A 13,885-nucleotide genomic window follows, 5' to 3' on the forward strand; every position below is an offset into this window, starting at 1 on the left:
AGTTACTCAAGCAGATGCTGGTGAATACTGAGCTGACCTAAAGGAAACATTTCAATACACCTCAACAAACAAAAATGAAACTTTTCCAGTTGGGAATGTCAAAATGTCACATTATGAACGATAATTGCCAAACACTAGAAACCCGGATGAAAACAAACATTGAAATTTCAGTTTCCCACAGGATGGGTACTCCATTTTTCTATTTGCTGCCGCCTATGTTGTCATATAATCTTTTGTCAGGTGCAAAGAGGTTTGGAAATATTTTTATAATAGTGCTGGCCTGATTTTCAAAAGTGCAATTCATCTTTGGAAACCAGATCACAGGGTTAAGATCTTCAAAATGGGCACCTCAAGTTGGGTTGCTAAATTCATATTTGGGCTTTAATATGTATCTCCAAGACTGCTGAGCACCTAAAGTCTCCTTTCGATGTTGGTAGAAGCTTCTGGGTGCTTGGAATATCTGAAAATGGGCACCCAACTTCCACTGACTTTCAATTAGCTCTAACTACCATTTGCACCTTTCAAACTCTCCCTCTTAAATTGTCTAAATATTGATTTAGGGGCCTAAGTGTAGACACACAATTTTTGAAAATTTGGCCATGTAAATATTTCTTTCCAACTCTACATAGGGAGACTCAATTCCTAATTCCTGACCCAATTCAAATTCCTACTTATTGACAATTGGTCCAAGTCTGATGCATATGTTGCAACACCGGCTTTGCCCAGCATGACTGACAGAAGTAAAGCTCTGCTTTAGAGCCCCTTGTTGTTGGATAAACTTGTTTATGACTTTTATACAAGTTGTGTGTGTGTGTGTGTGTGTTTCATACGACAATTAAGCTGAAGGCAGACAAACAAAAAGTGCGGCCAAAGACAATTTAAGAGAAAAGCAAAGGGAAATTCCCCTAAAGCCCTTATATGAAGTATTAAGTCAAGATGACCTGCCCAAAATATGCACGAAGTCTGTAATCAATGATAATAGACCAATCAGAAAAGAAAGCAACAACATGAACTTGGGACAAAGAGCAGTGAATTGTGAGCAGTAGGTCTTGCTTGTGGAACTCTTCAAGAGATCTCACTGAACCCAGGACTGTCTACAGGACAGAATGCAAAAACTATGTCTTTGCAAAACAATTCCAGCAGCAATGATTGGGCCATCCCTCCTCGGGGGAGATGCGCTTCTTCACCTCCTACAATTTCACATCCTGCATCTTGGACTACGTTGGGACAAGAAGCAGCCTCTATTTAGTCAGGATAGTTAGTAGATTAGACACTGGAATGAGACTCGGGGAACCTGGGATCTATTCCCAGTGGTTGCGGGCAAGTCGCTTCCCCAGAGTGTGCATCTGTTTCCACTTCTACACTTTGTCTATTTAGACGGTGAGCTCTCTGGGGCAGGTGCTGTCTTTCAGGCTGTGTGCGTAGAGTGCCCAGCACAGTGGGGCCCAATCCTGGATGCAGGCTGTAGCTGCTACCATGGGACAAAGAATTCTCAGTAGCCTTCCTCCGTGGCCAAGATTTATACTCTGACTGCCTGGGAATGCAAAGGGCCATGAGCTGGAGCTTGATAAATTCAGGCTAGAAATCAGGGGCACATTTTTGAAAGGGAGGGTAATAAAGCACTGGGAAAACTTCCAAAGGGTATAGTGTCTTCTCCATCACTGGGAAACTTTACAGCAACTGTGGGTGCGTCCTTCTGGAAAATATGCTCTAGTCCAAGCAGAGAGGGGGTGGATGCGGGAGTCACATGGGGAGGTTCTCTGGCCTGCGTTGTGCTGCTGCAGGAGCTCAGACTAGAGGATCACAACAGTAGCTTCGTGGGAATCGGGGGAGGCAGCATAGGTCAAGGGCTCGGAGTCTGGTGGGGGGTGGGGAAGCAAGGAAGGAGCCATATGGGCTGGATGGGCGTCTGGGGATGGGGGAGCAGCCAGGCCTGGGGCTAATGATGGTGGGGGGTGTTTGGGGAGAAATAAACCCATGGGATGCTGCGGGAGGCAGCATCAGGGCCAGGGAGGCCGAGGATTTCCAAGCCCTTCAGTGCTGTAAGATTTGGCCTCTGGGTCAGTCAGGCTGGCACTTCTTGCCCACACTGAATTCACTGGGTTTTTCTAAAAAGATTGGACCAACGAGAAGTGCTGAGTTAGCACCTCTCTGGCTTGTAGGAAAAGAGTGGGGCAGAGTCTGTGGATGTGGTGGTAGCCCGGGGCGAACACTCTTGCTGCCAGTACCACCCCCACACGGGGAGAGAAGCCAGGAGTTCAGACTCCCAGTTTATTGATCTGGTTTGTTTTTAAACCTGTAACGTCCCAATGTTTGTTCACCAAGACAATCTGGAAACAACCAGAACACACTTGAATCTCTAGAGGCGAAAGCCACCCTCTCACATTCCCCCAAGTCCCCTCAGCTTGCCAGTGCACCCCTTCTGGGTCAGACTGGGATCCACCCTGGAGGGAAACAGCCCCATGCTCCGTACCTGCCCCTCTTCCTTTCCCCAAGCCAGACCTCCTAGAAGGGAAAGACCCCATTTCTCGCTCCCCTCAGCCAGCCAACCAGCCTCAGGCTGGATCAGAGCCAGGACCCCTTGGAGGGGAAAGGCCCTGTGTCCCATTCCCCACCCCTATGAGTCAGCCAGTGCCCCCTGCCCTGGGGCTGGATCAGAGGCCCCCATGCCCCATAATAGAGCAAAGACCCTATAGCCCAGAACCTGAACCCATTCTTGTATGCCATGTGGCTTTCCCCAAACCCATGCATAAACCCTTACAGCCCAAGAGCAAACCCCGCCCCCACCGCCACTCAAGGATTAAATGTGCTCCCAATTCGGGGTGGGGGGGTTACCCCTTTGTGCCCTGGCCTAGAATCCCCATCTCTCCCACTCCAAACCTACATGCTACACACAGAAAAATGGCTCAGGGCCCCTAGGCTGGGGAGCCCGGGATCAGATGGGTGAATCACCCCGGCTCCTGCTCACCCCGTCACAAAGCTCTGCTGGCTGGACCCTCCCTCAGGAATCCCAGGACCGAGCTGCCCCGACTGCAGGGCCCAGAGCCTGATCACCAGAGGAAACAAGGTCCTTGCATGATCCAGGCCCTGCTCAGAGCTCATTCTCCTTCTCTCTGCAGCAAGGGAAGCACTGAGGAAAAGCTCCACACAGTGTCTGCACAATCAGCCTCATGCTATAACTGTGCACCTTTTCCACCCTGGAAGACTGGCTCAGCAGAGTGAAATGCAGACACCTCTAGACTCCCCTCCCAGAGCTGGGAATGGAACCCAGGAGTCCTGACAACCAGGTTATCCTTCCCCTTCTCTAACCTTCTCTAACCACTAGGCCCCACTCTCCTCCCAGAACCAGGAGTAGAACCCAGGAGCCTTGTCTCCCAACTCTCCTGATCTAACCCAAAAAACTTCCCTTCCCAAGCTGCAGATAGAAACCAGGCGTCCTGACTCCCTTTGCCCCTCCCTGCACCACCCCATTAGATCCAGGAGTAGAACCAGAAGTCCTGGCTCCCAGCCCTGCCCCACCCCAGCTCCTAACCCAGAAGACTCCACTCTCCTCCCAGAGCTGGGACTAGAACCCAGGAGTCCTGTCTGAGGCTTAATCTCCTCCCATTTCCTAGCAGAGATTTCAAATCTCAGGCCCTAAACATTTGCCTCAGGACAACTATTTAATCTACGAGGACCTGTAATAATAGCAACACCACCTGCCTGGTGGACTCTCCTTCCTCCAGAGCTTATCTCTTGTCTATTAACACCACCAAATGATCACAGCTGCTCTGACAGTCTCAGCAGGGCTGCCGTCAGAGGCCCTCCCGGCCATTAAAACCACAGTTTTCCTTACACAGCTCTGCTGATTCTGCTAGCCAGGAAAAGGAGAAGTTGGAAGGCCTCTCTGTAACCTCTAGAGCTGGGGAAGAGGGGAGCTCAGTCTCTGTGGGCCTGGTCAGCCCCCAGGCTCCCCTCTGAGGTTTGCAAGCAAGGGGGCCAGTTGGTACCAACTGCGGTGAATTTTAGGAGGTAGACACATCTGACCTACAAGCTGGGCTGAGAGCCCACCAACTCATTAAACACAACGTAACAGATTCAGGGGCTTAGAGGGGAAAGATCCTGTATGCCATTCCCAGACCTCCTCCCACTCCTGCCCCTGGACAGCTAACCCCCTGGCCTGGGGTCAGATTGAAACCAGCATTCCCCCAAAGAGGAAGGTTCCCCATACCCTATTCCCAATAGCCCCTGGTCAGAAACCAGTACCTCCCCACCTCCTGCCTGTAGAAACCCCACTCCGACATGCCCTCCTCACATAGTGTTGCCTGCAATCCCTTATTACAAGGGACATACCTTACTTTTTCATCTCTTTACAACAAGATCAGGAGTTGCTGAGCACTGCAAAAAGCAACAAGAAATACCCCTGGTGAAGGTAGGTGAGTCCTGCTTATTATTGGTAGTATTATGAAACTACAACTTATGAGAATACCAGGACAAGGGGTGGGGCAGGAGTGCTATGAAAACAGTCCCTTATTTTTGAAATACAATGTTGGGCACCCTATCCTGACACCTCCCTCCTGCCAGCTCTTGCTAGGACTATCAAAAGCAAGAGAGAGTGGCAGGCTAACAGCCAGGCTGGCCAAGGAAACATGTCCCAGGGTGGGGCTGGGGCAGGAACAGAGTTGAATTTTGGCTCCAATATAGAGAGAGTGCTTGATGGCTGAGAGAAATCAGTTGGTGAGAGTGAATCAACACAGAAACATTGAGAGAACAGGATGTGTGAAACACAGGAGTGTGTGTGTGTGGTGGTGGGAAGGGGAGGTTAATATCCTGAAGCAGGAAGATCCACAGATTAATTATGTACTTAGTAAAAAGAGAAACCTGCTCTTTCATATCAGCTCCTAATGTGTAATTCTCCCCGCAAGGGAATGTCTAGATGAGGTCCTGGGGTCACAACCCCAGTAAATGAATCCTCAATCATACACCCCTCCTGCCATGCAGGGACAGGTATTTAGGATATTTCATTTTCTCAAATGGCTTCCTGCTAAAGGGTGGGGGTTTGCTGGAGTGCCCTTAATATAGGAGAGCCTCTGAGGCGGAGCTAAGGCCCTCTAGCCCCACCCACAAATAGCCTGGCTCTGCCTCTCTTGACAAAAGACCATGCTCAGGCAGGAGTGGTTTCCTGTAGAGGGAGGGTGGGAGTTTGTTTGTGAGATAGGGCTGTGTTTATAGGCAGTCCTAAGGAGGAGTGTTGGGCAATTTAAGATAATCCTACATCTATGGGCTTTTGTAGGAAAGGGCTGAGAGTTTAGGCTTCTCTGTTCTGTTCCTAGCTTTGGCTGGGGAGTAGGGTCTGTCTGGGAACTAGAATTCCTGGTTTCTGTCCTCTATGAAGAGAACTTTAAGAGAGGGCATTGTCACTCTGAGCAAGGAGATTCAGGCACAGAATGGGTGCGAAGCCTGTTTTCTCTAACCTACTAGACCCTCTCAGACCTGGGTATAGAACCCAGGAACCCTGGTGTCCAGTACCCTCCTTCTCTCTCCTATAGGCCCTTCCCCAGGTCTGAAGAAGGGCTCTGTAGAGCTTGAAAGCTTGTTGCACCAACAGAAGCTGGTCAAACAAAAGATATTATCTCACCTATCTTGTCTATCCGTAGACTCTATGATGGCAATTTCCCACAATATTCTGCACAAACGTTACTGAATTCTGTGAAATCTTATTGAATTAAATGTATGTATCATTGTGTTCTAGGGACTGTGTTTGATTACATGGGACAGGAGGACGACCACCCTCCAAAAATTAAGAACAGGTTGGAGAGGCAAATTTACTCAAGTTGTAACACCTCCAGAGAGCTACCACCACCTGGAGAGAGGCTTAGATATGCTTGTTCAAACTGGATTCTTTAAGGGTCAATGGACAAAGAAAGGACTTTGAGTTAAATAGCTTTAGTTAAAACTGATTCAGAGCCTTATTTCTAGTGTTCCAAACAGACAGGACCGTCTGTCCAAGGGCTGCCTCAATCCTTCCTGGTTTGGAAGGACATGGCCCAGTCTGTGTGTTTGTTCTGAGTAAAAGGCGGTGTGAGCTTTTAACCGTAGAAAAAACCTTTGGTGGTAAGGTTTGAATTACTGTTCAGCATCTAGAGCCCTTGTTGGAGCTGGGGTGATCTCTGGTGAGGTTGTTAGCATGTATGTAGGATCTTTTATTGCTTTTAAAGTTTTCTCTATAATGCTTTCCCCTTGAGAATAAATTTGTTTGCTTAGAAAGAGTGGTGTGGTAACTTATAACACCATTGTCTATCTCAGGAGAAAAGTATAGCAGGTTGGCTTAGGCAGTCTGGCTTACTGGGGAATTCACAGTGTAGGTAGGGAACTGTGGAGCCCCAAAAAACCCAATCAAGAGGGCGAGAGGTGTACATCTCCACCCAAGAGAGGTGACAGCTGAGGAACTGGAAAACCTAAAAGCAGGTGTCCTTGCTGGGGGGTTACAAGTTCAAGGTTCCTGAATGAGACAGACTCCACTCCCCTTGGAATTTCTCTGGAGTTTAGTCTCAGGGACTTGCCTTAATCACCCGCCCCCGACAGGTTTTAGTTCCGGAAGGAGCTGCAGGAACCCTCCCCCCTGGAGTAGAACAGAGTCATACATAAACCATTCTTACAACGCAAGTTAATATAATGGTCCCAAAGATACTGCATGGGGTTGCAATATCTGTCACACCAGATCTTCTGAGTGTCTTACCTGTTGGACAATGCCACCTCTAAAACATTATTCTTAAAACTTGAACACATTAGAGTTTTTATTTTCATTATAAAATTACATAGAGTGGAAGGGAATGGAAAGAATATTGTCACTTTAGTCCAAAAGATGATTAAATTATTCATCAAAGCTGCTGAGAGAACTTTCTTCTCTCTAACATTCTCCCCATGGCGTCCTTCACCTCCTTGTTCCTCAGGCTGTAGATCAGGGGGTTCAGCATGGGGATCACCATCGTGTAGAACACAGAGATCACCTGGTCCCGCTCCAGTGAGGAGGCGGAACTGGGTTGTAAGTAGGTAAAGCACGTTGTCCCATAGAATATAGCTACGGCTGTCAGGTGGGAGGTGCAGGTGGAGAAGGCTTTGTGCCTGCCCTCGGAGGAGCGGATCCTCAGTATGGCAGCAGTAACATACAGATACGAGAAGAGGATGATCAATATGGTAGTCAGTTGTATGGAACCAGCAAAGAGAGAAAGCAGCATTTCATTGGTGTGAGTGTCAGTGCAGGAGAGCCGCATGAGCGGAAGGACATCACAAAAGTAATGATCGATTACATTGGGCCCACAGAAGGACAGCTGAAAGGTGCAGCTGGTAAACACGGTTGCATTTGCAACCCCAGCCATGTAGGAGCTAGACAAGAGCCAGATGCAGGACCTCTTGGATATGATGAGCCTATAGAGCAGTGGAGTACAGATGGCCACATAACGGTCATAGGCCATCACCGCAAGGAGGAAAGACTCAGTAGTGGCAAAGGCAAGAAAAAAGTACATCTGTGCAGCACATCCAGCATAGGAAATGGCCTTACTCTCCCTTGAGAGGCTCACCAGCACCCTGGGGGCGATGGATGAGGAGTAGCCAAGGTCAACGAGTGACAAGTTGCTGAGCAAGAGATACATGGGGGTGTGAAATCGGGAGTCCGTCCAGATTAGGGCAATCATCCCAAAATTCCCCAGCAAGGTGAGAACATAAACCACCAGAAATATGAGGAAGAGGGCAACCTGCAGTTCTGGATAGTCAGTGAATCCTGCAAGGATGAATTCAGCCACGGTAGTGTCATTTCCCTGGGCCACTGCTTCACATGGGCTTTGAGGAGAGACCTGCACAGAGGGAATTTCTGTAGAAATAAAAAACAGTGTGAGGACCTGGAATTCCGTACGACCAATGACAGCATTTTAGTCCATTTGAGACCCTTGTTTGCTGAAAGTAAGAATATTTTTACCCATGTGTGCTGTCAAGGTTCCTCCCCCATTCTGAACTCTAGGGTACAGATGTGGGGACCTGCATGAAAAACCTCCTAAGCTTATCTTTACCAGCTTAGGTCAAAACTTCCCCAAGGTACAAAATATTCCACCCGTCGTCCTTGGATTGGCCGCTACCACCACCAAACTAATACTGGTTACTGGGGAAGAGCTGTTTGGACGCGTCTTTCCCCAAAAAATACTTCCCAAAACCTTGTACCCCACTTCCTGGACAAGGTTTGGTAAAAAGCCTCACCAATTTGCCTAGGTGACTACAGACCCAGACCCTTGGATCTTAAGAACAATGAACAATCCTCCCAACACTTGTACCCCCCCTTTCCTGGGAAATGTTGGATAAAAAGCCTCACCAATTTGCATAGGTGACCACAGACCCAAACCCTTGGATCTGAGAACAATGAAAAAGCATTCAGTTTCTTACAAGAAGACTTTTAATAAAAAAATAGAAGTAAATAGAAATAAAGAAATCCCCCCTGTAAAATCAGGATGGTAGATATCTTACAGGGTAATTAGATTCAAAAACATAGAGAACCCCTCTAGGCAAAACCTTAAGTTACAAAAAAGATACACAGACAGAAATAGTTATTCTATTCAGCACAATTCTTTTCTCAGCCATTTAAAGAAATCATAATCTAACACATACCTAGCTAGATTACTTACTAAAAGTTCTAAGACTCCATTCCTGGTCTATCCCCGGCAGAGACCAGCATATAGACAGACACACAGACCCTTTGTTTCTCTCCCTCCTCCCAGCTTTTGAAAGTATCTTGTCTCCTCATTGGTCATTTTGGTCAGGTGCCAGCGAGGTTACCTTTAGCTTCTTAACCCTTTACAGGTGAGAGGAGCTTTCCCCTGGCCAGGAGGGATTTCAAAGGGGTTTACCCTTCCCTTTATATTTATGACCTGTGCGTATCTCATTCTTTCTCTTTTGATGTGGACAATCCGCAAAGATCAACTATTGGCATAAAACTGTAGCATAGTGCTGACTTGATTGCCAGAGGGTGAAGTTCACTGTTGGCTCAGTTGAAAAACCTTTCCCCCGCACAGCAGAAATCAAGAAAGTTTGCATTAGAGCTGGGTGGTTGGTTTTGGGGTTTTTTTGTTTTGTTTTTTGGTTCAGTGGCTGACCTGAAAAATCCCCAAATAACAGCAACTTGTTCCCTTCTCCCCCAAAATAAATCATTTCGTTGTCAGGTTTTTACCCTCTTCTCCCCCTTTTTTTTTTTCAAGTTAAATCTAACAGATTTTTGGAAACAAATGGTCATTTCAAAACAAAAGCTTGAAACACATTATTTCAAAAATGTCAAAATTGAAATAGTTCACCTTTTTATTTCAGAATAACTCCTTTGGAAGATTATTTCTGTGACCCTTACACTCCCAGTATTGTGTTGCCAGGGCTAACACTGTTGCTTTGGTGTGAATGATCCTTGGGGTCAATTCTGGTGCCTCCTCCTGGAAATCTCAGAGGCATTATTAACCTCTACCCAGTGCAGGGCAGTTGCCGAACCTGTAAAGCTCAGACGATGAACTGGGATGTATACACTACCCATTGGGATCTTACAAGGTGGCCTCATACAAGGGGGTGAAAGGAGAAAGGACTCAGAGTTTGGGCGGACAGTTAATAACTACAGCACAGGAAAGGATTCAAAAACATTCTGCTGTTATCTGCAGCACCATCCCTCTCCCCAGACACAGCCCAAGCCCAGGCTACAGCCGAGTGACACAACGATTCACCTGCTGTTTACTGCTGGCTGGGTCTGCACCCAGGGCTGCTCCTTAGATTCTGGATGTAGCAGCTTCAGCTGAAGGGGTCGTTGCCTACATAAGTAGCTCTCAGATCAGTTAGGAAGTTTTAGGTCAAAATTGTACCTTCAAACCAACTTTCCAGTGGATTGTGAGATTTTTCTTGCTGCTCGCAATAGGTTTTTACTCTTCCCCCTCCCTCCCGCAGTGCTACACCCAGACAAAGCAAACCTACCTGCGTAAGGATGAATCATTTATGTGATGGGTCCAAGAGATTCCCATCTGGAGGAAGGGCAGGGGGCTGAGTTATATTCCCTTACAGTCTGTTGGGACCTTAAGTCTCTCCAGGCTCGGACCGTCAGACAGACGAAGGAGCTTCAGTTATCTTCTTGTTGCTGGGGCCAAGTGTATTTGTGGAGAAGTGATTTGTTTAACACCGTGCCAGGCCGTTGTGATGCATGTCGGTAATTGGTCCCAGTGTGTCCCTAGATCGCTGAGACTGAGTGATTCAAAGCACTGGGGATGGAATATGGAGACTTTTCAATGCTAGGTGTTGTGCAGGTTGGGCAGATTGGATGGCTCAAGAGATTGGGAATAATCTAGAGGTTCAGGGCTACATTGTGCTTTGATCACCTGCTCTGTGTATGGGGCAGTGCTTAACTACACCACCCCAGGAGGAGGTCAGGGATTGAATTGTGACTCAGGTGCTGGAGCCAATCGCTACCCTCACCTATGTGGTCTCATTGAGACAGAGGGGAAGAGGCAATGCTCTGCCAACTTTCCACCCACCTGTGTGTCTGCTGTGCAGCCCCCACTTTCCCCATCATGTCCCCTACGTAGGGTCAAGTCTGTGGGGTCCTGCTCCTCCTTGTGTGTGAATGACCCCCGTAAAGCTAGGCCAGGCTCTGGCTCTCAGAATGTATGTCTGTTTTGTTTAAGCATCCAAACTTTTCTGTGCACAGCAAACATCTGGAACCTATAACACTGGGCTGGCAATGAGCAAAAAGTGGGTGGCAAACATCCACTTTCTCATGAGAGTCCCAGCACCTCTACTGCTGGTCTCAGTTGGACACTGAAAACACTAAGTCCATGTCTACACTGGTAATTGAAATACAAAACTTTTGTCGTTCACAGGTACTTAACCTCCCCCCACCCCTCGAAAGACAAAAGTTTGCAGTGAGAGGTGAATGTGTGAACGCTGCGTTGTCGGTGGTAGCGCTCTCCTGTCGACAATGCAAATCTTACTCATTGGGGGTAGAAGTATTTTGTTGGCAAAAGTGCCGACCAACAGTGTTAACACTGCCCAACTTTTAGCAACCCAGCCGTGTCACTAAAAGCTGTATAGCATAGACATAGCCTAAGGCATAAAAATATATGTGAGTGTTTCAGAATCTTAAACCAACTCATGTCTGAATGTGGGGCTTAAAAAAGACGTGGAGTCTATGGGGGGGTCGATGGTTTGTTCTGGGTTGGGGGGTTGGAACAAGTTCATTCATATTCATAGGGAATATATATTTAACATACACGCAGAGAGGAACCAAATGCCGGAATGACTTTCATGCTGGATGAAGGAAAACAGAACAAGAAAGAACGAATGTAAGTCCTCAGGTGACAGCACAGTGGGTGTATGTCTTTGTCCTCAGTCACGTGATGCATCACCTCTGCCTTACAAAATAGCCGCTGCCTCTGCGGACAGCAGATTTCTTGGTAACGGAATCATCAGGAGAGGGAGCAAGGGGGAGTTCATTCTCTCACTCTTCGGCAATTGTGCCCAGGCTGCCTACCGGGGTCCCAGCCAGAGCCAGTTATCAATCTATGGTTTCTTGGGTGGGTAGGCTGGGGATATAAATACTTGAACATTAGGAATTTCTGGGATTATCAAAGAAGCTTGAGGGAGTTCGTCACCCAAACCTCCATTGGAATTCAATGGAAGTGGGTTCCTAAGTCTCTTAGCTGAGCACAACTGAGACCAGCAACTCAACTTTCAAGATAACATCTTCCTCGGGGGAGAGGGGGAGGAATTAACCCATCATAGATTTTGCAGAGGGGTTTTGTTGAGGTCTAGCAGGCCTAGTGGTTAGGCTGCTGCCAAACTATCTCTCTGAGCTTTGGGATGGGTTTTCTGGGCAGCCTGGTGGGCCCAGCAGCCAAGTCACAGTTCATCACCTCCCCACTACCCCTAGATCCCTCTGAGGTCTCTGGGGGTGGATGGAGGAGAAGAAAAGGGTAGGGGTATCCAGGCTCTCCCTCTCCACCAGGTCCTGCCCCAGGGCCCAAGGGGGTAGAGGCGAGGGATGGCTCAGACTCTCTTGACTTCTACTCAAGATCGGCCTCTCCTGAGCTGCTTCCTACATTTCCTGTTTTCCCTTCAGTTTGGGGCATGGCCCCAACCCTATGTTTACATGTTTCAGTAATTCAAAGCCTTAGTTTGGGGCAGGAGCGACTTCCTTCTGCTTCATTGCTAAAGCAGGTTTGTTATAGTTTGCTTGTTGCAAAGCTCAGAGAAACCTATGGGACACAGGACTATTCCCTCATTGATTCTAATGGGTTGTTGATTGTCCTTATGACATTTGGATCCATTCCAGACCAGGGAGGGTCTGCGTCACCCCTGCCCTGCAACCTTGGGTGCCTTGTAATGCCTCGCTGCTGTAGTTCCCACCTGGGCCACTCACAAATAGCCTTTGAGCATGCAAGTCACACCCTGTAGGTCTGTGTACAGATACAGCCTGCTAGCACACTCCAGTCAAACTCTGGCTTCCACCACCCTTGGTTACCACATTCAGGGTGAGCCCAACATTCTCTAAGTCCTAGATTTCCCCCCACCAAATGTGTATTCTGTACTGCCCTGTCCAACCTTGTCCTGGACAACTCAGATAACAAAGGTCTCTGTCGTCCCTGTAAGGATAAAATAGGCAAAAACTTGACATCCTAAATGGAGTTACCCCCACAATTCACAACATTGGATTAATTTTGATAAAAGAACAAAAAAAGTTTATTTGAGTGCAAAGACATAGATTTTCAGTGACGACAAAAAATAAGGTGTTAAACTCAGAAATGGTTACAAGAAAAATAAAGATAAAAGACTTTCTCAACTTATCAAACCAGACTTGGTATAAAGTGAAGGTCTTACCACAAGTTCCCATAATCATTGCTGACCAAGTTTCAGATCAGGATCTGCATCCAAAGTCCATAGGCTGGTCGTCTTCGTCATCTTCATCTTCTTCGATGGAAAAGAGAGAGAGAACTTGGGAGTATTGGTGCCCTCACTTTTATAGTTCAGTCACACTTTGAAATTCTAGCCTTGGAATTCCTATCCTTAGAAACTTATTAGGACTTTTAAAGTAATAGTTCTGTAGATTTTGTAGCCTACCATCCATGGAAATAGCTTTTGATATGTGGTTAGCTCTATTCTCTTTTTTCAGATACTTGCAGCCTCTCAATAAGAAGTCTGTAGTAAGTCTTGGACACATTCCTCAAGGAATATATAACTTTCAGGGAGGAGATATGGAGAAGTGTGGCAATGGGCACTAAAGTTTGTGATGATACAAGCTTCAATCCCATTCACATACCACCAATGTATTTGCTTTGGACTTTCATTCTCCTGTAATGTTGTCATTGTAATTTATGCCATTACAGTTATTTCCATGTTAACTGTTGCGACTTCACTTCAGAATATGCACATGGAAGAGGCAAAGAGGGACCAAGAAAAGATTAAATGGAACAACAAAGATCTGCAGTTAGGTCAAGAGGGATAGACCTTTTGGTCAAGCAAGTAATTTTGGTAACAATATTGTCTTCTCTGAAATTTTGACCAGAGAGAGAAATTTCCAAGTCTATGTGTTTAAGATTTATGTTGCTGTGTAAATCATGAGTGGAACTCCTTTAATGATGCTGCAATGGTTATCTCTATCAGCTCTAAACACAGCAATCTGTGTTCAAATCTCAGTGAGAACTAAAGGTTTTATCCAATTATTTCATTCAGAGAGAAGGTCAAGGTTTTTTTTTTAAATGAATGTCTAATGTAGGGCCCTGGGTCCATATTTACTCACACAAATAACTGGCCTGATTAAAAAAATGCTGAGAATCCAGAAGCTAACATAGATTTTTTATTATTATTATTATTTTAGTCTCCTTGTGCCAGAACCATGTCT

General features: G+C 46.8%; 1 protein-coding gene across 1 annotated transcript; it reads right to left on the bottom strand.

Annotated features, from left to right (window-relative positions):
- Positions 1-6,860: 6,860 nt before the first annotated feature.
- Positions 6,861-10,561, bottom strand: LOC142072301 (olfactory receptor 5J3-like). The gene is made up of 2 exons (XM_075128993.1): positions 10,550-10,561; positions 6,861-7,796 (listed from the first exon to the last, which is right to left on the bottom strand). Exons 1-2 carry the CDS (start codon positions 10,559-10,561, stop codon positions 6,861-6,863), a joined length of 948 nt encoding a protein of 315 aa, XP_074985094.1.
- Between the last annotated feature and the right edge of the window lie 3,324 nt (positions 10,562-13,885).

This window comes from Caretta caretta, chromosome 6 (assembly GCF_965140235.1).
Source record: "Caretta caretta isolate rCarCar2 chromosome 6, rCarCar1.hap1, whole genome shotgun sequence".
In the NCBI taxonomy this organism is placed as follows: domain Eukaryota; kingdom Metazoa; phylum Chordata; order Testudines; family Cheloniidae; genus Caretta; species Caretta caretta.